Source organism: Antrostomus carolinensis, unplaced genomic scaffold (assembly GCF_000700745.2).
Source record: "Antrostomus carolinensis isolate BGI_N321 unplaced genomic scaffold, ASM70074v2 scaffold1145, whole genome shotgun sequence".
In the NCBI taxonomy this organism is placed as follows: domain Eukaryota; kingdom Metazoa; phylum Chordata; class Aves; order Caprimulgiformes; family Caprimulgidae; genus Antrostomus; species Antrostomus carolinensis.
In genome coordinates, this window is record NW_010314007.1 from 4,440 (window position 1) to 30,469 (window position 26,030).

General features: G+C 39.0%; 1 protein-coding gene across 1 annotated transcript in view; it reads left to right on the forward strand.

Annotated features, from left to right (window-relative positions):
• Window positions 1-14,861: 14,861 nt before the first annotated feature.
• FARS2 (phenylalanyl-tRNA synthetase 2, mitochondrial) overlaps window positions 14,862-26,030 on the forward strand; it is a gene marked incomplete at its 3' end in the record, with an annotated part of 19,635 nt that continues 8,466 nt past the window's right edge. The window contains exon 1 of the mRNA XM_010167465.1: window positions 14,862-15,492. Coding sequence (XP_010165767.1) covers window positions 14,875-15,492 — 618 coding nt within the window. The remainder of the gene's footprint in view (window positions 15,493-26,030) is intronic.

Genomic DNA, 26,030 nt, shown 5'->3' on the forward strand with positions numbered 1-26,030 from the left:
GAGATATATCTACTGCAGGATTCAAGAATTGGAACTGTACATTATTTTATAGTTATTTTTATAAGGCTTACTTGGCAATGAGACAGGTGCTACCCTTCTGCAAATTTCAGTGGCTTTCAGCCTTAAGTGTGTGTATGGCGTCTTCAGGAGGTACCTTTCTATTGTTTCTATCAATTTACAGCCAATTTTGCAAAAGTACAGCAGGTTAAAACCACTGAAATTTAGCGCTTTTTTTTTGATGAAACACTGCTTTACCCACTCCATGTGGTATCAGAATAAATGTTAGACCCAAGAAGTCATTTGACAGTATGAAAGAGAAGAGATGGTAAAAGGGCTTTCCCTAGTTTGCTACTTTGTTATGAGAAGAAGCTGGCTTTAAGAGTTCATGGAAAAAAAGTCTGAGTGCTTTAAGTTATTTTGTTTTAAATTCATGTAGTGCTAAAGAAAACGGCCCACAACAGGTCTACACAAGCAATGATAATCCAGGGAACTACCTGTCCTCTGCTTCTCTCTTAATTAAATAGCATCAACCTGGAAGCAAGAGGTTGTAATTTTTAGGGGTTTTTTTGTTCTTTCTTCTGCCTGTGTACAGTATTTAATCTTTTCCTGTAATTATAGAGAGAGGTGCTGATTGTAATGGTGTGCTTTATATGTGATTTTGCAGTACTGTGTGATTGAATACCCCTCCACTGGATGTAATTCTTTGTTAAACTGATGTTGAAATGCTAACATCATGCCTTGATTGCTTTCTTTTCCTTTGAGCTGTGTTTCTTAGTAGCTCTGTAGTAAGAAATAAATGAGAATTGAAAGTATAGACTTCAGTTTCATTCTGCTCAAATTTTATTCTTCACATCTTTTGTAAACTTTGCTATGCAAGTAAACTCACTGAACACTTTTTTTTTAAATAACTTGTCTTTAAAAAAGTTCATTTTTCACAGCATTGCTCTTCAGCTTTGAAGAAAATGTAAACATTCTTATCCAGTCTATTGATCCTTATTTTGCAAGGCTCCTATCTCTGGTGTCAAGGAATGAACTACACACTGAAAGCAATCAGCAGCTGCTTGAGTCAATCAAATTATTCTACTCTTCCTTCCAGCAGATGACAGAAAGAAGTGGAAAGGGAGAGCTTTCAGCCCAGGTGCCAATGTGTGTATTGGAATGGCAGAAAATTAAATGCCATAAAGGTCCAGGATAGTGGCTTTAACTTGAAGAATTGAAAAAACTTAATCCTAGAACTTTTCATCTTTGGCTTAGTTACCTGATGGATTTTATGGAAATATTTCCCAACAAGGTTCAATTGTTCTACCATGTCTAAATAAATATCAAAGGCAGCAATTGGACATGCAGCTTTTTATAGTAGTGTGGCAAACAACAACAAAACAACAAAAAAACAATGCTGAGTGACAAAGGATCTGATGATTTAGGGAATTATTTTCAGTTTTTATTCACTAACATGATGCTTTTAGCTTCATGTAAGTAATTTTTTTTTAAGCAGTGTGTGATGTTTAGTCTGACTGAGCTGAGAGCAGACCCTAAAATAGTCTTAGAAATGTTTGGGCTCTTATGTGGTATGAGGTAAGAACAGAGCGGAGTCCTGCAAATGAACATCATCTAGCTGAGCACATGTGGCTGGATGGGGGTGGGGGTAGGAACACATAAACAACTGGAAATGTTTACTTCTAGTTTACAAATATGAAATGATCCCATGCAGTTTTATTTTATACTTACAGAAGTTGGATGTTTACGATTTTTCATACAAATCTTTGCAGTTTTGCTTATGTCTTTGAATAAATTTCCAGGTCACATTTGGGCATTCTGTAGATTTGTAGATATATCAGGTTCATCAGACATGGTGAGCATGACTTTGTCTACTTGGCCTCGAAAGTAAAGTCCAATATTCATATTTTAATATTGTCTAGAAAATGAGGCAGTGTGCCATGCTAGGCCAGATTTTGTTATAACAAATAGCAAGCTGGACAAATTTCCTGTAATTCTTTTGGTTCTTTGAGTAAACAGAGTAGCAGCATGAAAATGAAATTAATTCTTTTTTTCTAAAGACCCAATAAGGTAATAACTACAGAGGGGGAAAAAAAAATCAGGCTTTATGATGGCCTGTACTTAGGAAATTATAACTTTGAAATTAGCCAGCAGATGTAGAGAATAAAAAAAAGTCTCAACCATCATTTTTATTTAGTAGCTCTGGGTAATGGTCTCTGGAACTCCAGGAATTTAATATGAAAGGTTCATACTGAAAAAATATTAGTACACATCATAAATATATGGCTGTCCCGGTTTGATGTTGTGTAGAAGCTGGTTGTTGTTTTCCTTTGAGTGAGACCTGATTGCCCTTACTTTTCATAGCAGTTCATTATAGTAATAGTCCATGGGTTTTTACACATTTAAGGGAGAGGGATTGTGGCCATACCTTTTACTTAAAAATGAACTCATTGTGACCTTCTGAGTTGATTCTGGCCTCAAAAAGTCACCATTTCCCACCTTCTTGCACATTGCGAAGACCTGCATCTCCTGTCCCTCCATTCAATTAGGATTTGGTTTCAAAGCATCCTGTAATGCTTTTTCAGTCACACTGTGGATTTGCTTCTACTTTGCCCTCTGGTCATGGTAAAGGTTACAAAGGTTAGTTAAAGATTGCTGACCTCACTCTTCTTTGATTGCCTGGTGGCACCAAACATGACAATTTTCTTTCCTAGGTGCTGTATCTTCATATTTTGTACATAGTATGCATGGCTTCAGGGACTACTATCATGGTAGTAACCCATGGTGTAGGAGGCACCCTCTTTGCTGTTTTGTGACATTGGTTAGATTTGCTTTTGTTGTCCTTTACTCTGAAGTCGATGTGGGCTTTGTGTGAGCTCTACTGAACTCTTTGTCCTCATTTGTGTCCAGTTCTGGAGCCCACAATACAAGAAAGACATAGACCAGTTAGAACGAGTCCAGAGGAGGTCATGAGGATGATCCGAGGGCTGGAGCACCTCTCCTATGAGGACAGGCTGAAAGAGTTGGGGCTGTTCAGCCTGGAGAAGGGAAGGCTCCAGGGAGATTTTATAGCGGCCTCCCAGTACCTGAAGGGGCCTACAAGAAAGCTGGGGAGGGACTTTTTACAAGGGCAGTTAATGACAAAACAAGGGGAAATGGGTTTAAACTGAAAGAGGGCAGGTTTAGATTAGATATTAGGAAGAAATTCTTCACTGTGAGGGTGGTCAGACACTGGCCCAGGTTGCCCAGAGAAGCTGTGGATGCCCCCTCCCTGGAAGTGTTCAAGGCCAGGTTGGATGAGGCTTTGAGTGGCCTGGTCTAGTGGAAGGTGTCCCTGCTGATGGCAGGGGGGTTGGAACTGGATGATCTTTAAGGTCCCTTCCAACCCAAACCATTCTATGATTCTATGATTTCTGCAGAACTCTTCAGCGAATCCTGACTGTTGTGCCAGGCCAGCACCCAGGTGCTTTGGCCCCAGCAGAACCAAGTCCTAAGGCTGATGCCATGCTGTTGCTTTTGGCTGGGTTTTCACTGGTATATATGATTAAAAGATTCTTATCTTTACTGTCTGCCTTGTATCTCAGCATGTATTGGTGTTTATTTGAATCTCTGTCTCAGTTCTTACAGCTGATACAGGAGAGAAAAGCCACCATGTAATATTATTTTCCCTGGTAGGATTGGCAGGCTTACATGGTTTACTCTGTGTAATTTGAGGAAAGAGCAGCAGTGGGGTGAGGTATAATGTGACACTTACCCAATATAAGCCTCTAACAAACATATAATTTCCTTATTAAGGTAAATGCTGCCTTTGGTTCTGGTAAACGTGGTGATCAGGGGTGAAATCACAGTTAAAAGGAGGTCATTTGTGAATGCCGTGCTGGTTTGCAGGCCAATGTGCAGTGGAGCAGATACAGCGGCAGTGGGCTGTCCTGTGCCACTTCAGCCAGTTTGTTGCTTTCTTCTTTCATGTTCCTGTTTGCCTCAACAACACTTCATTTATTTACCTTCCTATCTCCCCAAAACATCTTCTGCCTCTCCAGTTATTTCTCCTGATCATACTAAGTACATAATTATAATTACAGTAATGTTAAGGCCTATGAATTTTGAGACACAACACACAGCAGTGACTCTACTTCTTGCTCAAGGAAAGTAGGCTTGAGCCTTAAAAATCTGCATGTTCAGGGAGAAGGTTGTTTCAGTGGTAATAGCTCAGCATTCCTGAACTGTTCAACGTGATTCCTCATAGGTGATTTTTGGCAAGCTTCTTTCTTCTTCTCAAGAATCTGTTTTGATTCTGTTCAAAGTAGCTATTATACTTGTTAAATTGTTGATAAAATGATATTGCAAATGACAACAAAAAAAATCTGAATGTAAAGAAAAAATGGGAATATAATAAAAACAATTTGGAAAGAAAAAAATAAGTGAAAGCCAAGATGTTGAAGTACAGCACTTTTGAATTGGGACCTGGTGCACTAATGGGTATAAGTAATGCAATACTTTTCCCATGAGGGTATTGTAGAGCTTAATTGGTTAATGGCTGAAAAGCACTTTGAGATCCTATGTAGAGATATGCTGTGCAAGAGCTGAAAGTCTAAATGCTGCTGTATAGCACTGTTCTGTATATGTGTCAGTATGTCCAACTGGTGCTAATGGTGATCGAACCCATGGATCATTGTTGGACATGTTTAACCTTTAACAAGGTGACTATCACTATATTTTGATAAATCACCATACATTAATAATTTGCTTTATTTGCCAATAGGACCACCTTTTTTAATAAAAGTTTCAGGTTATTTTTTTAATAAAACATGATGCTTTGCATAGTTTTCAAATTTGCTTACACTAAAAATTAGCAATGTTTCTTTAAAAACTAAACCTTCAAATTTATTATATAAAAAGTACTATATAAAATTATAGTATACCTGGCCCTAAAAGCATACTTATATTAAAATTATATCAAAAATTATTAATAAATATAAAATGTGGGAATAAATGGCAGGAACATGGAGTCCAACTGAATCTTTTCTTAATCTTTTTCTTTGCAAGTTCCCCTCATGGAGAAATAATACTTGGAAACTCCTGGAGCTAGTTTAGTTCTTAGGTCTTTTTAGGCAGTATAGATTTTAACATCTTATTTGACAGTGATTACAATCTTGTCTTTGTCTGTCTTCATTATGACTTGTTAGGTAACCTCAAGAAGAGTATATTTATTAATTTTTGTGGATTTTTTATTTTTTGCATTTGTTCATGTGTTTTCAGTAATTAAGATTCTTCTGTCACAACAGCACCTTTTAGCTCACATACTACATAAGCTGGTTTATTTGTGAAGATTATAACTAGAGTATCTTCTTGGGGGAATCAAGACTTGAAAACTTGAATTCTAGATCTTAGAGTGACTCGTAGTCCTTTTAGAAGTTAGTACCTGTTATTGCTACTTCTGAGTCTGATGAAATATTCCCATTCATTACTTACTGTTTTCTTCCAAAGCTTATGAGCATGGATAAGCAAATAAGTGATTTTTTTTTTTTTTCTTCCTTCCACCCTTTCTCTTTTGACCCCTTAGTTTGTACTGCCCTAGCTTGGTACCTCGTTGCTTGCCTCTTTGTGTGGCTGCCAAGGTTTCTTGCATAATTTTCTTGACAAATGGCTTACTCATTAATATTTCATCCCTGTTCCTACCAACCTCAGAGAAGTGGTATGCCCCAGGCAGGGAAATGCAGTTTCTTCCTTGGGAGCCTTCTAGTCTTTTCCTTAAATGCTTTGTCAGAGCTTGTGACAGATAAATGAAGATGGTGCAGTTCAAACTAGAGAGGACTTTGTGCACGGGTGGTCATACATTTTCTGAGAGACGTTGGACTGCAGTGGAGTCTCCGCTGCAAACATCTACATTTTCTCTTCTTTATACTGAAGTCTGTGAGACTTATTGATTCTGAAGTAAAATCCATAGAGAAATTTGTCTCTGTCTTTTTTGATTGGCTGTTAAAATATACATAGTCCTGGTAAAGGCTCTGTCTGTTCAGACTTTTCATTATTTCTGTAATAGAGACAGACCAAGGTGTGATACTGCAGCTGAGTTTGAGTTGAGATCAACTTCACATCACAGCTAGGTCTGAGATAGAGATCTCTGGTGATGTTTTGGCTAAAGATGATAGCGAAAATATTTGAAACTGTTCTCTTTAGAGCTTGGTGTGACACAAAATTCATGTGACATGAAACTTGTAATACCCCCACCACCACTTAGGGTTGAAACATAAGAAAGGCTAGTTTAATTTAGATGTTGATTATGTACATGTTAAAACCATGAAATAATCCCGTGGTTTAAAATAATAATTATATTTATTATTTCATATTAATATTTAGATTATTCTTTTAATTACAGCATGGAGTCTAGGGTATTACTAAGGAGGGCATTTGGAGATCTATGTTGAATCATGGACTTCCCTAGTTCTTCTTGAGAATGGAAAGAGATAGTGGGAACCAGACTACAACTAGGAGATACCAGGTCAAGGCTTCTAGTTGTGGATGAACTGAGTGATTCATGTTAGCCACCTCCTCTGTCATGACCCATCTAAGTAATTCAGTTTTCTTAGTGTTTGGTGGGCTGGGCTTGTTTCTCAAGTTTAATTTTTATGTGGGCCATATGAGGTGTCTGAAACTTGGGTACTTGGGCATGTTGACTATTTTGCAGATGAAGGTTACACGTAGCCCATTAGGTAGCATGTGTGGTGAATCTGGTATGTAAGATGTTGCTGTGTTACTTTCTGCCTTTTCCTTGGAAGAGACAGACAGTCGTTATTTAATCAATGAGAGCTGAAGGCTATCTTCTTTGTCTACCACGGATATCTCCAGAGGGCTAGGCTGCTCCTGCCATTGACAGGGAGGTGCAGCACTTCTTCAGAACAGAGATTGCAGCTCCTCTGTGGGCCCACCAGGAGAATCCAGCACTTCTGCCTTAAATTGTAAAAATAAAACATACACCTAGAGCTTTATAGAATCATAGAATGGTTTGGATTGGAAGGGACCATAAAGATCATCTAGTTCCAATCCTCCTGCCATGAGCAGGGACACCTTCCACTAGACCAGGTTGCTCAAAGCCTCATCCAGCCTGGCCTTAAACACTTCCAGGGAGGGGGCATCCACAACTTCCTTGGGCAACCTGTTCCAGTGTCTGACCACCCTCACAGTGAAAAACTTCTTCCTAATATCTAATCTAAACCTCCTCTCTTTCAGTTTAAACCCATTTCCCCTTGTCTTGTCATTAGTTGCCCTTATGAAAAGTCCCTCCCCAGCTTTCTTGTAGGCCCCCCTGCATGCTTGTAGGCCCCCTGTATGCTTTTCTGCAGTGTGTGTCTTCATCCCTCAGAGACCCTTGGCACCTGCCAGTGCACCTACAAGTGACTTTCTCTGCCTGAGAAGTAGTGCTGAAGTTCAGGAGGTTCTGCTGTCTCAGGAGTGTAGTGTGTACCACGTTTATCACCCCCTATGCTGTGGAACTGTTGGTTTACGGTGTAGTGTTTTAGATTACTGTCATGGAAATCATTAATACTTAAAATTAATTACACTTCCTCTGCTGGCTTTTGCACTGTTACTAAGTCTGCACGTGTCCCATTCTTGGCATTTAATAATTGACTGCAAAAAATTATTACTCCTTCCTCCTGTTAAAGCAGAATGAGGTCTCTATGGTTTTATTATGTCCAAATGATGTAGTTAATCAGTGAGAACTAAGAAAGCATACCACTACACATAAATGCTGCTAATATCTAATTTCTAAGCAAATTAATTTTCACTTGGGTAAAACTCCATAGGAGTAAAATTCTTGATGGCATATATCTCTGTAGAAAAATACAGATAATTGAGTTGCAGATATTGCTGGGAAAAAGAAGGCAGAAGAAATAGTGGTAATCTTGACTAGAGTGAGGATTTTATAAGTATTTAAAAGTCTCTGTCCCTTTCATCTTTCATCTGACAGTTATTTACAGTATGTCAGATCTAAGGAAGAAAGCTAGTTGGCAATATTTTCAAAGTATTGGAAAAAGAATATTCCTTAAGCAGACAAAGATTGTGTTTTTTCATATTGCATCCCTTGAAAAATTGATGTATTTAAAAGCAGGAGACACATTTGAGGATATTTAAGAATTATTTCTGCACTGCATTTTTGCAGTCCGTAATTTGTAATGTAATGCATTCATAAAATGTTTGTGTGTTGAAGATTTTTCCTTAAAACATGGAGTTGGCTGTTAGCTGCCTTGTCTCATTGTGGAGGGAGGGAAGAGCACAGGTATGTCAGTAAGAGCTCAGGTCACAGATGCTTAACTTTCAGTAGAGTTTTGTGTGCCTTAGTCATTGCACACTACTTAAAGTTTCCACTAAAGGGCTTAATTGATGTTTCTTCAGTAAAAACACCCCCTCTGTTTTAGTTTATGAAAAAGAATATCAATAAATAATTAAGGTATAAATGAAAGAAAATTCCATACTGTTTCTAAGCAGGGGTGATTTTCCTTAATTTAATCTACTGTCATGTATATATGTAAAATATTTTTTCCCCCACTGATATTTTCTTTCCTCTGTTTTTGCGTATTTTGTTTTTATTAATCTGTCTGGGGTTTTTTTCTGTTCAACTAGAAATGGTATGGTTGGACTGCTCACCTTAAACTTCTGAATTTTACATCTTATGGAGTTTGGTGTCTCCATCTTGTAGAACCAGAAGTCTGAATTTATTTGCCTTTGGTCTTTAACTTCTAATGCAAATTATACTGTATACTTCTCTCTTTTAAAAAGTTATATACTCTCTGAATAATTCAGCAATTTGACATACCTGATTAACTCGCTGATCACAAATTCCAGTGCGTGGATGCTCTGCTTAAGCCAGATTCACTACACGTTCTCTTGAAACCTGATTATGTCAATCTTTGTGTCAATCTTACACCAGCTAGGCAGCACAGATACAGAATTTACAAGTATTTTGACTACTGAAATGCATTTTACCTGTCTTGAATCATATGTTTTGAGATGTATTATCCTTTTAGTAAGTGGAAAACTTATGGATAAACCTGAACAATCTTGGAGTGGTGCTGTGTATTGTGGGAAACTAAGAGTCTGTAGCAGCTTTGGATGACCAAATGGGTAACTGAAACTTGTTGCAGTGTGATGTGATGTCATTTGTCATCATTTGCAATATCCAACCTGAAACTGAATGGTGAGTGTACTCAAGTGATGATTCAAAGCATATTAATACTGGTGCTTGCACAGAGGTCCTTGCAGAAGTGTCTTCCCCTCTCCAAAGACTTGCTGCCCACTATGACTATCTCAGCCCATCTTGCAGTCCTAAAGAATGGTGAAAGTGGTTGAAGGTGTGCCTTAGAAGTATGGACCACATTTTCTGTGCTTGCCTTCAAGGTACTCATGTAAGTAAGTCAGGGCATGAAATACTGACCTTTGTTCAGACAATAGGCATCTTCTGGATCAGTGAAAAAGGTGCATGGTTGTTAATACCTCTTATTTCATATTTAACAAGGTCTTGTGTGTAACACTGAGAGAAAACATGATCGTGCCTTATCCCAGAAGAGGCTCTTTAAATATCTCTCACAATATTGCAAGCCTCAAAATGTTGCCAAAGGCGACGTCATGATTAATGTATCACTATTAGAGAGCAGACAGCAAGCCAGTTTATGACACATTTTTGCTTCAGTTAAGAAAAATAACAAAAAAAGTTATTCTGTATGTTTCTTGGAAGTTCCTGATGGATTATTAACTAGATCAACTCTGAGTGCATGAAAAAATTAAGAGCCAAATACTTGAAGCCTATGTTATCTTGCCTGGTGCTTTGTAGTGCATGCAATATTTTATTTCACTGGGTGTTTAGCCATCATCAGGGACATCTGAAAATGTTCTGCCCTAGAAAGTTCAGGTTCTAAAATGGATCCATTCAAAGTTGTCTGTAAGGCTATTTCAGAGATCTCTGTGTATAACATGAATTCAGCATGCTCAATAAAAGTGAAAGTCTGTTCTGGTGTGCAGCAATATATCCACACTTTAAAGTGAGCTTGGAAAAAAATCCGAGCTCATTAGTATTGCATGCAAAATAATTTCTGTTATATCCTATGCAATGTAGATATGGTCATGGCAATACAATGATATTTGCTGCTGTATGCCTACATAGTTTTCAAAACTAAAATTCAATGCTTAGCTAAATTGCTAAGCAGACTGGTAAATGTCCAATTTTAGCAGTCTAGCATATGTTTATAATTTTTGTTTTAACATATGCTATGTTGGTTGAACTCCCCTCCCCACACATACAGTAGATAAAAGCTGTCACATCACAAAATGGTGGCAGCCCAACTTTTCTAACATTTTCCATGGCACTTCAGAGTCTTGCATTAATTAGCTATTCTTGGATAAGAGACAGACTCTCATCTTGGTAGAATTTTTGGTTTCAAAACCATTATGTACTTTGGTTTATGTATGCAGTAGCCCATCTGTGTTTCTGCAACCATAAACAGTAAAAAGCACAGGGAACACAGAAAAGTGGTCAGCGAGAGTGAGGATGCCCTTGGCTCACAGATGGGAATGTAAAGGGCCCTAAAAGCAGGTCTGCTTGGTTTCCTGGTGGCTTCCAGTTTGCTCAAACAAAAGTGTTTGCTCTATTCCACTTTTCTAGCAGAGGTGGAGGAATAAAACAACACTGGTGCACAGGCCTTCTTTTCATTGTGAGCTTCTAAACTGCCCCTCTTTTCTCCTCCTTTTTCAAGGCAGGTGTAAGGAGGAATTTCACTGAGTCTGCAACTCTTTCCTAAATGTGGAGAAGAGGGGACTTGTGACAAATACCACTGCAGCTGTGATAGTGCTGTCTTAATCCTCGCTGCACTGTGACATGGAAACCTGGATTTAGACATGAAAGGACATGTTTTAACAGTACAGCAATATGATCCCTTTTGCATGTGCTCCGAAGTCATGGGTTTTTTTTTGTTTTGTCTGCTGTTTCCCTGTTAAGTTCCCGACTGTGCTGTACTTCTGTATGTGTAATGTCTACTGTGCTGCTTTGTGATCGTTGGTTTTCTGTGGAGAATGAAGGAGCCTTGTCCATCAACTGAAACCGCTGTAGAAATGGTGTGAGGTCTGTGGTAGAGAACTGATGTTGGCAAGTGTGGTCACATCTGTGCCTGGTCTATCCACAGCACAGACAGGGTTATTCTAATGCATTCATCCCTGGGTGGCATGCGTGCCACTTCCTGCACTCTGGTCTACCTTGAAGCTGCTCAAAAGCTCATACCTATGTGCAGACATGGTTCCAAATCTATTGCCAAGACATAATGTATCATATCCCCTATTAAAGGTCTCAGTTCCTGCAGTTGTATTAGACATGTCAGTATGGACATTGAGGTACAGGGCCAGGCCCATGGAGCTTCAGAGGAGCTGATGAGGTACCTGGGAACGTGGCAGTGCCAGCATCAAGGTAAGGGCCTGTGTTGTAGGAGATGGTGGGCCTGGTGCTTGCAGGTCCACCTGCAGTGCTTTGAGAAGGGAGTTCCACTGGGAACTGCTGGTGAGGCAGCTTCCTTCCAAAACCCTGTGTTTGCTCCCAGCTGCTAGTCAGGAACACTGTCAAGCCTGCTGATAATGCTGGTGGAGCACTTTGCCATCTCTGGATTGTAGATGCCAGTGGTGGTTATTCAATGTTTGTTTCCAGTTTATGTATTTGTTTTCAGCTGCAGGACCTACAGCTGCTGTTTGGCTTCTGTGGTTGTTAGCTGGCTGTCAGTCTCTGCTGTGGGATTCAGGTTTTGTCAGTGTGCACAGAAACCAGTTTTGTTTTACGGCCAAATCATAACCATGGTGGAAATGAAAGAAGAAAATGGTAACTTTGAACTGTGCTTTTCCAGACCTTTAGATAGATGTCCACTAGAAATAACTGTCTGTTTATTACAAATGAACATAAGTAATTAGTGTATGCTTAACTTGAGTTGCTTATTGCTAGCAGAAAGGTGAAGAGATTTCTTTATTTTCCAGTCTTGCTCTCCATCCTTGTAAACATTTCTTTGATTTGAAGTTTTCTTGTATGGTGTAAAGAGTGTAAATATGACTTTCCTTCCTTCTCTATGGCATCTCTCCCCAAATGTAATTTATAACCCAGCTGAGTTGAACTAAGTCCAATACCATTTTTCTGTAACGATCCTGGAAGCAGCAAACATGAATCTGTGGTGGGAGGTGGGAGCAGAAGAGTGTTGGTGAAGGACTTCAGTGTTTCTAGTGCTCTTGTGTGATACTGTGTCAGTGGCTCCTTTACTGCTTGTTTGCTGTTGTTTGCCGTACTTGGACACTGGATGACTCATCAGATAACACTGGATAACTCTTAACTTTTTTCCCTACTGCTCACATCAGGTTTTGCTTTAGATTAGAATAATAATGCAGATAGTAATGCAATTTAACTATTTAAGGCACAAGCACAATGTTAGGATGAAAGCTGATGCAAATTTATCTGTATGTTTTTCTCTTATACAAGTCTCTGAAGAGTATATATCACTTGCTCAGAAAAATTAACATTTCTGAACTATCAGAAACTCATAGCAATGTTGCTCATTACAAATAGTGAAAAATCATCAGGTAAGCCCTTAGAGTTGTATACATTAGTCTTCTTAAAAATCATTAATCTTCAAATAAACAGAGAAGTCCCTTCCCCCCATGCACTTATGTTTCATGTTCTAATTTCTTTTTCCATAAAGTTACAATCATAAGAACAACTCTATGTGGAAGTTAAACTTCTCATATGGTTGTCTGATTCTCAGAGGAACGGTATTTAGGAAGGCAGTGAACATCACGAGACTCACGATAGTCACGAGAGTTTTTCATACATTACAGTTATGTATAAATTTTGAATTGAATTTTTTAGAAAAATAAATGTATGGGCAGATGGTGATATTTACTTAAGGGAAGCTGAATTCATTATCTGACTAGAACTGGGTATTTCAAGCAGCTGTTTGAAAATGAGAACTCACTTTCCATGAAGGAGAACGTATGTTTGGGGAAAATGGAGCCTCTTTTGAAAATGTAAGGCTATCCTTTGTTTGGCCTATGTTAGAGGGGTTTCTGGTGTGTGTGTGGGTTCTTTTGTGGAAGAACCTTATCAGTAATGCCCAAGAACTAATTTAGTGAGAGTTTTGCAAACTCTTTAAAAAAAAAAAAGTCCTCCTTAAAAATTTCAAAGCTAGATAAAAGTTGTAGCTTCTCTTTTTTCTTAAGATATAGGACGAGAAAAAGGATTAAACCAAATATTTAGTAATCTTACACTGCCATGCCAAATTAAATTTCTGACTACTGAACATAATATACCTGCTATCTTTTGCAGATCGTTTTTTTGGTGACTCTGTATTCTTGAATGTGTCTATTCTATTTGCATCTGTATTTCTGGATCTTAAGAGCAAAAAAATAATTTTAGCTTTTGTTTTTTTTCTTACATTTGTTTCTCTTACCTTCCCGTGGAAAGCTAGCAAGGTAACTGTAATACTAGTGTAAAGATGGAAAGTGATCCTTTAAAGACTGTGAGATCTATTCATTGTTTATGTCCTTTCTTCCCCCATTTCTTTAATAAGATTTTAACAGGAAATTCTCTCACCGAGGAAACCCGTGGCTCTGGATTTCTTGGTTCATAGAAAAATGTAAACCATTTTTTTGGAGCAATTGCCTTTCCCCAGTCACTTAGCCTCTAATGTCTCTCTTTTCCCATTCCATAATAAGCAAATTGTAATGCTTAATTATTTTACTGGAACCTAAGCTAGTATTTTTGAGGCCCAACTGTAGATTTTTTTTTTTTTCCCCCCCAGTGATTTTTGCGTCTCAGAATGGGCTTATGCATTTGGAGTGACTGAAGGGCTCATGATCCTCACTCAACACTCTGTTTTTGGAATTATCTCTTTGAACACAACAGAGTAATGCAGCTGTGTACAGGTGAAGCACAAAGCCTGTTTGTAAACAGGGCGGGTGTGTCAAGATGGCTCTTTGATAGCAAACAAGTTGTTCAGTTTGGACATCTTTCAGGGTCTCATCACTTCACTCGCCTTCCTGAGAGTTGGCAAACCTCCCTGCCCAATACAGTGGTGTCAGGTGTAAAGATTGTTCCCAGAATGGCTTATGGAAAAGGGACTTTTCTGCTCACCCCAAAATGCTAACGTTGGTTCTGTTCATCTGGAGCCTTTATTGTGAATCTTGTGCACTACTCATATGTGAACTTAATATGCTGTTTATGTATAAATATACGCCTTGTGCTCTGGCCATCTGTTTTTTCCACAGTGGTTCAGTGGTTTGGAAGGTTAAACTGGTTTTGTTTAGCGTTAAGAATTAGTGATGATTGTGTAAAGTGTGCCATATGCATCTGGTTAATGTGGAACAACCTTCTGTAGCTTCTGCTAATGGGGGGGAGGGGGGCTTTTACAACAATAAGTTAATGCTTGGGGTTTTATTATAAGCAAGTCCCTGACTGCTGAAGGGCGTTGTTAAATTTCTGAGTTTCTCATAAGTAGTATTCAGTTATTGCCTCATATTTTAACTGGATGAGAAATACAGTTTTGAAAGAAGGCCTGATGTTTATTCAACTGTAAAGAGAAGCAGAATCTGGAATGGGGTTAAGGCTAGGTCTGCAGTCATTAATACTGATGCAGTGATGCAGAAGACTGATAATTGATTAAGATATCCTAGCTGAAATTTGATCACAAGGGTATTTTCCCTCCTCTGAAGTAAAAATAGTAGTTTATAATGGGTACTTTGTCATATTAATCAAGCAGACATTTGATTTCAGTTATCCCTGTGATACTAGCAATTCCTGGAGCAAGATTGCAGTTACTAACTACATTTTTTTTTTTTTCCTAGATCATAGAAGAGTTTGCAATGGCAATGCTCTGGAAATTCATGAGAGTAGCCAAGTATTCTAAAACAGCCTTGTCACCAAAAGTAAAGGTAAGAGGAATTCCCACCCATTCAAGGCATTCTTCATCCAAGTCTGTACCTTCAGATTTTGCTGCCCACACACCCTGCTCAAATACTGTGGAACTGCTTGGTAAAGCTTATCCTCAGGATGACTACAGCAATGTCACAGAGAAGATTCTTTCCAAGGTGGGGAAGAACTTGCACAACAAAAAGCATCACCCTTTATGGCTAATCAAGGAGCAGGTGAAGGACCACTTCTACAAACAATATACAGGACGCCGTGGGACTCCGCTCTTTTCTGTCTATGACGGTCTTTCTCCAGTGGTTACAGTACAGCAGAATTTTGATAGTTTGCTTATCCCACAAAACCATGCCAGCAGAAAGAAAGAGGATAACTATTACTTGAATCGTGATCACATGCTAAGAGCACACACATCAGCTCATCAGTGGGACTTGATACACTCAGGCCTAGATGCCTTTCTGGCAGTGGGAGATGTCTACCGCCGTGACACAATTGATAACACCCACTACCCAGTCTTCCATCAGATGGAAGGAGTTCGGCTCTTCTCCTGTCATGAGGTAGGAATTCTCTAGTTGGGGTGAAAGAGCTTTTGGGTAAGTTGCATGATCTTGTATTTGCTGTAAGCAAAGTGCATGCACACAAATGTGTTACAGCAACACATGTTATGCTGTACATTGGTAAAGAACAAGTGATTGATTGTGCAGTAATACTTTTAAATTGGGAAAAATATAGGTGGAAAATTCTGAATTTGAAAACAATTATACATTTCCTCAGAAAAAATGTGGAAAAAAATGAAAGACAACATTCTTGAAACCTAGCAAAATAACACGGTATCTGAAAGGGGACAGCTTGTTCAGCTAATGATCTGCACAATTCAATTCTAGTTCTATCACATGTCTCTTCAAGTGAGATCACTTTACCAAAAACTTTGTCATATTAATACTTGAAGGGCTCGCGGATGGGAGTTGTTGCAGCTACACCTAGAGTGCAGTTTTTATTCTATCATCTTTTTAATGTTAATAGCTCCAACCTTCTGTAAATGCATGTTTTTTATAATGAATTGTTCCATTCTTCATCTTGTCCTAAAGCTGCACTGAAGGATTCATCTGTTGCAGCTGATAGTTATGAGTGTGTGATACAGACACAGTGAACTTGTCAGAATCCAGAGGCATCAGCTAAAGAGCACTAGGTAGATGTCCAAGACTCTTGAGTTTGTTTGGTTGGCACAGCTTGCATGTTTTGCAAATGCTTGAGTGTCATTAAATATTCTGCAGTATCATTGATCAGCAGTAAATATAAGCCAGTTTGTTTTCCAAATAGTAATTGATTTGTATAACGTGTGTATGCTTGTAGTGATACTGCCAAATTCACATTTCTATAACTAAAGCTAGCTTATTCTAATACTATGGAGGTGTAGACTGTTCTTAATGTGGCTGCCAATAGGTGACAGGAGCTTGGCAGGGAAGCCTGATGGGTTTGGATGCTGAGGGAAAACTAAAGTAATCACAGAGCACTGCTTTTCTCGCTGGTGGAAAGGGTTCATGCTGCCTGCACTGGTGTTTCCCACCCCGTGCTGTCAATGCTTCTTCCACTTCCAAAAACATACTTGCCTCTGCAAATGTCTTGTGAGCTATGTGGTATTGAATCCAGCTTGCAACTGCTTCTTTGGTAACCAGAAAATGGAAATCTTGCACATCTATCCAGTCTTGTTTGTTTGCTGTTCTCTTCCCACAGTCTGTTTATGAATACAATCAGGGTATATGCAAGAGAAAAATGTACAGTACTACATTAAGAAAATGCTTTTTCTTAATGTTTTATATTCATGATAAATTTTTTTACTTGAGCAGGAGTTCAAGCATACAGATGGACAGATTTTTATCTGCCACAAAATTATAACGTAGACGGTCTTGCAGGATGGAATTTCTGCAAACTTAGACCTGATTGATCTAATTATTGAAATTATTGTTAAAGATTATGCCCCTTAAAAAATGTTGGTCCTAATGACACACTATTTCTTTCTTCTCTACAAATTTAATAATAGGAATAACAGTAGTAATAGGATTTTAATAACTGGGAATAAAGCTACAGAAATGTTCACTGATGTCATCTATCTAGAAATACATGTTGTGTAGCAAGCTGATTAATTGCATTGTAGATTGCTTGTTTCTTTTTCTCTTCTTTCATTTTCCCCAAGAAAATGATTGAGATGATATTGGAGAATGTTAATAGCTGATGAATTTGAAGTTAGCCGTTTGCTGTAAAATGTGTCTGTCTCTAAAGAACGAAAGTCCAATTGACTTTCCATGCTGATGAAGAAAGAATGGAAAGGTGTATATAATGTGTAAAGTCTTGTTTATTGGGCAACATGCATAAATTCTAAACCTAAGCATGATCTAATGCATCCTTTTTTGCTTAATTTGCAGATTAAATACTAATAGGCTCTTGCAATATATAAAACTTCTTACAGTCATCACAAGAGCCTTGTGGAAAAAATTGAATGTGTAATTCTGAAATTTCTCTGGGGACTGTTCCTGTGTTTTATATTCTGGTTGCCTGTTCAAAATAACCTGAATTTAAATAATTCCAGAAGGAGCTGTCTGGAATAAAGAGTAGATGGAGGTAATACTACAAGAGGGAAATATTTTTCTGTTTTTATATTAATTTATTGATACCTATGTTTAAGTTGTAACCCTCTGAGCAGAAATGTGTGAATGTCAGGGCCTTTTACCTTTGTCTCAGACTTTTCATTCATAACCAGGCTGCAATCTCTGCCGAGAGGAAACTTGCATAGTACTGAGGATAAGAATCTTTGGAACAAAGGGAAAAATTGTTAGCTCTTGGCTACAAACCCTGGGTACATTTCATTTTATGGCCAGTACAACACTTTTACATGTTGTGGTCAGTTTACTGCTCTACTTCGTTGTCTTGATTTATACGTTTATCATTTATTCTGTTATCAGTGAAAGTGGCCACATGATTGGGGAGTGAGAACAAAACCTAAAGTGGTTTTACAGGAACTTGAGTTTAGAGGAATTTGAAATCTTGTCTCAGTTTGAGAGAAGGGGGAAAAAAGCCAGTCTATTCATCCTCAGCTGAAAATTTAGGCAGGATGAAAAAAATGTAGAAGATGAAGAAACGTCTTTCTGTTCCAAATACCAAATTCCATAGTCAAGGCTAGATTAAAACTTCTGCCCTGTGTCTGAAAGCTTTAGTATAAGTCTTCATATCAAAGTTAAAATCAATACATTGGAAGTAAAAGCTGGAAAAACAAATCGTAGTTTGGCAGTTTTACAGTGTTTTAAACTGAGATACTTGTGAACTATATGATTCTTTAGCCAGGTTACTTTTCATGAAGGTTGGTTGCTTATTTTTGTAAGAGAAAAGTAATCTGTGATTCAAAGATGGGCAGGTAACGTATGCTTTTCTGCAGCTTTGTATGAGTGCTTGTATTAAAGTACTAAAAAAGATTCCCATCTTCCAAACTAACTCGTAGCTAAAAGCTAAAATAATTCATGCTGAAATTTCCCATAAAATTATTAAAAATGTCCTTGGACTGCTGTCAAAGAACATCTGAAAAATTTATGTAGACATGTTTTCAGTATATTTAAAAATATTTTACATAATTATTACCTGAATGTAATCATAGAATCCTAGAATGGCTTGGGTTGGAAGAGACCTTCAAAGGCCATCTAGTTCCAACCCCCTGCAGTGAGCAGGGACACCTTCCACTAGATCAGGTTGCTCAGAACCCCATCAAGCCTGACCTTGAGTGTTTCCAGGGATGGGGTTTCCATCACCTCTCTGGGCAACCTGTTCCATTAGTACCCCTCATTGTAAAAAAAATTCTTTCTTACGTCTCATCTAAATCTACCTTCCTTTAGTTTAAAACCATTACCCCTTATATAAGAGTTAAAAACTAACAAAACCAGCGCCAAAATAGCTTTCCAAATCGGCTTCAAAAATTCTCGACATAAAATGAACTGTTCTTCTTGAGTACCCTCAAATGGTTTTTCTTTTGCATTCTTTCTCCAGCATGCCTGTGTGCCTGTTTTCCTTCTGAAGGACATACAGATTTTTTTTTTCTTTCTGTGGTATATAGCTTTTTTATTTTTTCACTCCTTTGGGTTGGCAATAATGATATCACTGTAGTTAGATTTGAACTGGCAAACTTTCCTGGGTGGATTATAAATGAAATTATTTCTGTGCTATGCTGTGGTCTTTGCAGTTCTTTACTTCCAACAAATTATGGAAAAGAAGGGAAAAACCACCAAACCTCTACGGAATTACACTTTGTGCATTTAAACCAGCAGAGGGAGCCAATATAAACCCAATGGCAATCACAGAACGTTTTTCAGCTGACAACTAATAATGTTTATACATTGGAAGGAGATTTCATAAGGTATTTTATAGTCTGTACTGAATTATACATAAATTTTAAGGGGAACAGATGTGAAAATATAGGAATTGCTCCTCTGATTTATTAACTTTGTTCTGATGGAGGCCAATACCAGATTGTTCAGATGAAGAAATGATGCTCTCATCAGGCTTGTTTGTGCTAACATCGGAAAACTATAAATAGGGATACTTTGGAGAAGTAGTACAGGTACATATTTATTCTCCATTGAAATGTTTTTGGTGAAAATGGCAACTTTTTTGTTAGGACACAATGGAAAACTGTAAACATTCCAGTTAAAAATAAGGACTGCTCCTCCAAAGCAGTATAAATAATTAAAAAAACAAACAACCCCTCCCCCCAAACCCCTCCCCCAAAACCCACACCTGAAAACATTTCCGTATTGTAGCTTCATAGTGCTTCTATCCTGAAATACAGACTCTTGTCCTAGGTTATAAAGTGTAGATTTTCTTAATCATGTAAGTATTTACCCCTTTCTGTGTCTTTTCATACTTTTGTACCTTGCCCATAGTGTTTGTGTATTAAGAAAAAGTTACTTTTATCTTTTTCCTTATGCTTTGGGGTAGGTGTGAACATCTGATTGACCTATGTCTTTGTTTACACTTTGATTTAAAAAAAATGTGTGCTGTCCTGGGTTTTCAGTTGCAAGACTGGTGTCATTAGGTTTGACTTCTCCAAAATTCCATGTTACTTCAGCTTTGGACACTGTGCTTCTGTTCTGACACTATCAAAGGAAAGTATCTTCCTGTCTTCAGTCACTTTTTTTTCTTGCTCACATGGAAAAGAATTTGAATGAATTTATAGTGTTACAGGGATCAGCTTATTATATAGAGAGTGGTTTGGAGCATTTACAGTATGTGCAAGAAAATCTGTTGAAAACATTTTATCCTCTACAGTAACTGGGAGCTGTAGTAGGGAAATTTAGCTGAGCACCAAGGAACAAATATTTAAAAAGGCTTAAGTGGCCTAGAAAAGGGACTCTTCTCAGCCCTCAGCGACCTGAGGATAGGGAGAGGCTCATCTGTGGGTGATAAAACACCCTGAAATCAACCTGTGGTTATCCCCTTTTCTGTGTGTTTCTTCTGATTTGGCTGATGTTCTTCAGTGTCTCAGCCAGTGGGGACTGAGGATTGTGTGACAAGGAGTTGGTGACTCTGTAGGCAGATGAGATGGACATGGAGAGTCATAGTCTGGTATGGCTGTCCCCTTGACTGCAGGCTTTTATCTCTTATCCTGTAGTAGCATGTGTGAGTCGGAGGGAATTTGGGATTTCCTGGCTGCTTTCAGGTAATAGCATTGAAGTAGAGATCCATTCAGCTTTCTTCTGAAGGTGGCAAATGATGAAATAGACTTTACTATAGGATGGACATTGCCCACATATCTCCCTATGTGCCAGCAGCTGATGGGCTCAAACGCACCCAGGCATGGGAAGCAGCATGGGCTGCATGCACTGGGTGAGACACCTAGCTCAATAAGCAGTGTGCATCACATCAAGTTTCAGGTGCTGCTGCCTCTGGGGTGGTGTTTGAGATGCTGATTGTGAGTGATTCATCAGTACTGAGGAGCCTGGATCATAGAATTGTAGTGGTTGGAAAAGACCTTTAAGATCACCAAGTTCAACCATAAACCTAACACTGCCAATTCCACCTCTAAACCATGTCCCTGAGCACCTCATCTACCTGTCTCTTAAATACCAACAGGGAAGATGACTCCACCACCTCCCTGGGCAGCCTGTTCCAATGTTTGATAACCCTTTCAGTGAAGAATTTTTTCCTAATATCCAACCTAAACCTCCCCTGGTGCAACTTGAAGCCATTTCCTCTCATTCTATTGCTTGTTACCTGGGAAAAGAGACTGACCCACCCCCCCACCTCTCTACATACTCCTGTCAGGTAGTTGTAGAGAATAAGGTCTCCCCTTAGCCTCCTTTTCTCCAGCCTAAACAACCCCAGTTCCCTCAGCCACTCCTCATAAAATTTGTTCTCCAGATCCTTCACCAGTTTCATTGCCCATCTTTGGACCTACTCCAGCACCTCACTGTCTTTCCTGTAGTGAGGCGCCCAAACCTGAACACAGGATTCAAGGTGTGGCCCCAGTGCCGAGTACAGGGGGATGATCACTTCCATAGTCCTGCTGGCCACCCTATTTCTGATACTGGCCAGGATGCTATTTGCCGCCTTCGCCACCTGAGCACGCTGCTGGCTCATGTTCAACCCCCAGGTCCTTCTCTGCTGGGCAACTCTCCAGTCACTCTTCCCCAAGTCTGTAGCATTGCATGGGGTTGTTGTGACCCAGGTGCAGGACCTGAAGAGATGTCTGAGAAATCTCTCCTCTCAGGCAACAAGAAGGAGCATAAAGGAGCAGGGACACCTGAACTGGATCTGCTATCTTTAAAAAAAAACAACCAACAAAACCCAATAATGTTACTTTACTAGAATATGCTGATGTGAATTTACTCCTGATGGTCTACTCAGTTGTGAACATTGATTATTCACTGTTTTACAACTTGTGGTGTAAAATCATATGCAGTGTTAAGTAGGGCTTCACTGGTCTGAGGACCCACATTGTATTCTTTGTTATTTTTAGTTGAAAATCTGACAGTGAAGGGCATCAGAAGGTCTGTGAGATTTTCATAGTGATCCGTCATCTAGCAAGTTTGGAAGCCACTAGTGTATCTTTTATTACTAAGATTTTATTGAAAATGTTTTTTCAAACTTTGTTATGCTTTGTGTCTCATTCAGCTAAAAAAAAAATCTAACAATGCTTTTCAGAATAAAGGAGTTAAATCTTTTCAAGGCAATATTTAAATTGTGTGGGGGGAAAAAAAAGAGAGTAAAATGTCTACAAGGGAAATCTAGAGTCCTTAAATATAAAGGAATTGCTGTTGCCACAGAAAGAAATCTGAGTCCTATCATGTATGTCTCATTATAGTTAATATCTGTTGGAGTGTTGCTTTTTCTTTGCTGTTCCAAAACATCTGTATGGTTTTCCCTTAAACATGGTGATGATTTAGTGTGTTTTTTTCAGAAACACTTTGATTAGGTTAAAAACCACAAACAGAAATAACCTTTCTTGCTGTAATTGGAGGAGTGAAAACTGAAGGATCTAGAAATTAAGGTGACCACTCTTCCAGCCTTCTTGCTTGAAGTGATTTTTGCCATTTCTCCCAAACAAATGTTTATCAATTTGCCCTAAAGATCGTTCTGTTGTGCAGACAATGGGCTGTGTACCTCTTTGGCATGTGAAACTGCCTGGATGGGGGTGCAGCTTCACCTTTGTGAAGGCTGATTGGGACTGGCATTAGGTTTTGTTTTTGATGAGCCTTCTTCAAGTGGCATCATCTTCATCATTCCTGATCCATCAGTTGAGTGTTACAGCACATTGAAAATGTTGTGGAAATGGTTTGCTATTTGTAAGTGGATTTAGAGTGCAGCTGTTTGTTTATTTATGGGGATATTCATCAGGGCCAGAGTCAAAATGTGTTTGGTGTGGCAAGGTTGAGTGCTGCCACATGCAGATCCTCATCTGGAGCTCGTCTTAAGTGCTGGTTTGTCTGTGAGTGTAAGTACATAAGCATTATGTATTCATTATCTTAATTGCTGGTGTATGCCTGACTGGCAGGAAGAATACACAACTGCATTGTGGAAAGACAGGATGTAGTTACAGATCTTTCTGGTCTGAAACCTACTCTGAATGCCATCCTGTAAAGAGACAATCTTGGACTGAATCCTAAACGTATTGATAATGAAGTGATGTGAGATTAAAAAAGGTCTGTCAAGTGACTGAAGAAATGTTGAGATCTTTATTGAAATCACACATGTGACTTCTGCCCTCCCTGACAGGCTGAGAAATGCTGAGAAGTGCTTTTAAAGGAACATAGCTCCATTTGTATTTCTCCAATTAAAACCCAGTGTCTTCTGGCCATTACACATTACCAGATTTGACTTTATTCTTATTAAGAGCTAAATTGTGAGTCAATTTCATGCCACATGGTAGGGTCACTTTGATTCCTTTCTGCCTTCTCCTTTGTAATGCAGTATCGGTCAGATAATGCTGATAAAACTTAATGATTATTAGGGTTTTTGACTTCTGCATGATGACACAATATTGAGTGTTTAGCACACTTTTGCTTAAAGGAAAAACTTCTTAACACTAGACAGACACATAGGTGCTCAATTTATGGCTATAGGAAATTTCTTGTCTGGTAGTAGTAATGACTGATCATATTCAATACAATAAAGTAGTGCATTTTATTTTAGTCTGCACTGAAGGAATAAATGTACATGAAATTGTGGCATCGGATGCGTCAGTGTTTTATGTGAGACTGTTCTCCCTTTGCTTAGATGTGTGCTTGAGAAGAACTGACATCAAAAAGGAGTGACTGTGGGTGATTCTTCATTTTATTCAAGGCTTGACTTTCCTGGCTTTATGTATATAGAAATCTTGAAGCGTTTCTAATCCAAGATGTGTACTTAGTACAGTTCAATCATTGTAATAGTGAAATTGGTGTATCAGTTCAAAGCCACTCATATTGACATAGCAATGTCGGTGAATGGAAAGAAGGAAATAAATATTAATACAACTGTAAGGCATCTTTTTTCCTCAGTATAACCCTGTCCACAGCTGTGCTGGAGTTAACAGGAGCTGATGGAGCCTCTGTGGAGAACACCAAAGTGCCTCTCAGTGCCTGACTGTATGGGGGACTGTTTCCTTGCTGCTACCTGTCTTTTGGGGACTCCCCTAAGGCTGTGCTTTTACAGCCTATTGAAATGGATGTAGATTCATGCCTGTGCCAAAAGTGGCCCAGCCTTGTCCTACATGTCAGCATATCTTGTGGTGCTGCCAGTATGCTGATAATTGATTACTGAGATGTATTTTACTGTTTTCATGTCCCTCAGTTTCTTCCCTTCTCCTGGGTTACTTCTCATCCAGGTCTACCTCCCAGCCTGGCTCACTGCACCGCTGCATGGACACTTGTCATGGCACAGAGAAAGAGATGGTACATATGGCTGGTTTGGCAGGATGAAGAGGCTGATAGGTCAGAGGGCTGGGATATGACTAAATGTATTTACTCTTACGGTTCTTACACATGTTTTATTGCCACATCTGATATAATTATAAAGTAGAATTTTACTTCAGGCAGTAATTGCAATAGCAACATTTCAGGAATAATACAGTGGTAAGGAAAGGTACTTCTGTGTACTTGTTGATACAAATGCTGTATTTTAAAGGTAGTATCCAAACTATCTGTTCCTTGCAGTGGTCTGAGAAACCCAGCTAGAGGGTGAGGGGAGGAACAAAGGGGAAAAGCAAGAAGAGTTTCATGTCCTAAAATAACACTAATGGGGGAATAATAAATAGATCTCCTAATGTGTAAATACAGTGTATTCTAGTCCAAAGGGGGAAAGTCTCTGTGGCCTGAGGAGTCTCTGGCTTGCTGGGGGTAGTCTCTTCAGTCAATGGAATGAAAAACCAGCTACCTGTAGAGGGTAGTTCAGAGCAGGAGCCTAATGTAGCCACTCCAAGTTCCTGTGTTAGGGAGCCTGTGTCTGTACATAGACCACCCTGTGAGCCTAGGATGATTAACCTGCCTAGGCTAATGCTGGCCCCTCTGAATGCCCTGTGGCTTCAAAACCACATGCTGGATGACTGACCTACCCTGCTGACAGTAAATTAGTGATGGGATTGGTATCATCTGCTTCTTCCAGACAGTGTGGAATTAATGCCAGTAGGAAGAAGGGCTTTAATCTTTCAGGTGATTACTTAGACTCTGTTATTTAAAAGTGTAATCCCTAGTTTTGTTAAGCTGCTGCCTTTTGATTAATAAAGGCATTTTTGTTAGACTGATGGATAATTTTTTTTTATTCAGTATTTCTTTTTCCTTCCTGATTTTGTATTTTTCTGCGGTGCACTAAGGAGATTAACTTGAGAGGTTTTCTCAATCTGCCAGCCAAGTCTCCTCTGACTAGCAATACAAAGTTAAATGCTACTGATGGGATTTTTTTCATTCCCTCAATCCACTTTGCTGCTAGTTTGTGTGCTGTCTCAACTCGGACCCCTTCTTGCATGCATTGTGTCTGTATGAAACATGCTAGAAGCTAATCTTAATTAATTGTGCCCAGCATTTGTAGGCTACCAGAACTTGAACTTTTTTTTAGAGCATAGTGCACTGAAGGCATCAAACTGCAATTAAAACAACTTCTGTGGGCATCTGTGAGTTGTTAAGGTTACACACTGTTCATGGCATCTCCTGAGTAAGAGCTAGTTGTGATGGGAGGCTTAATGTGAAGATCTCAGTGCATGTTTGATTTTTTTTTTTTTCACCCTCTGTGTGTGCTTAATTGACTATGGGAAGATGGAGGAGGTGTGGGAAAGGGCACTAGAAACACTTTTACCATCAGCTCTCCCTGCCCTCCAGACTTAAGTGTTAGTTTTTGTACAGCTGTAAGGATTTCCAACAAAAGCTCTCTTTAGAGTGTCAAGCTGCCTGCTTGTCTCCTTAAGACACAGAGCCTCCAACCATGTGGCTTAGCGAGAGAGCGTTATTGGTCTCTGAGGAGGCGTAGATTTGCTGGTGTGTATCTGTCCAGGATCACCTGGCCAGAAATGTATGGGGATGTGCAAGAAATGGAAATCTTCAGCTTGCAGCAGATGTGGTGGAGACTAACTTATGTGTGAAGA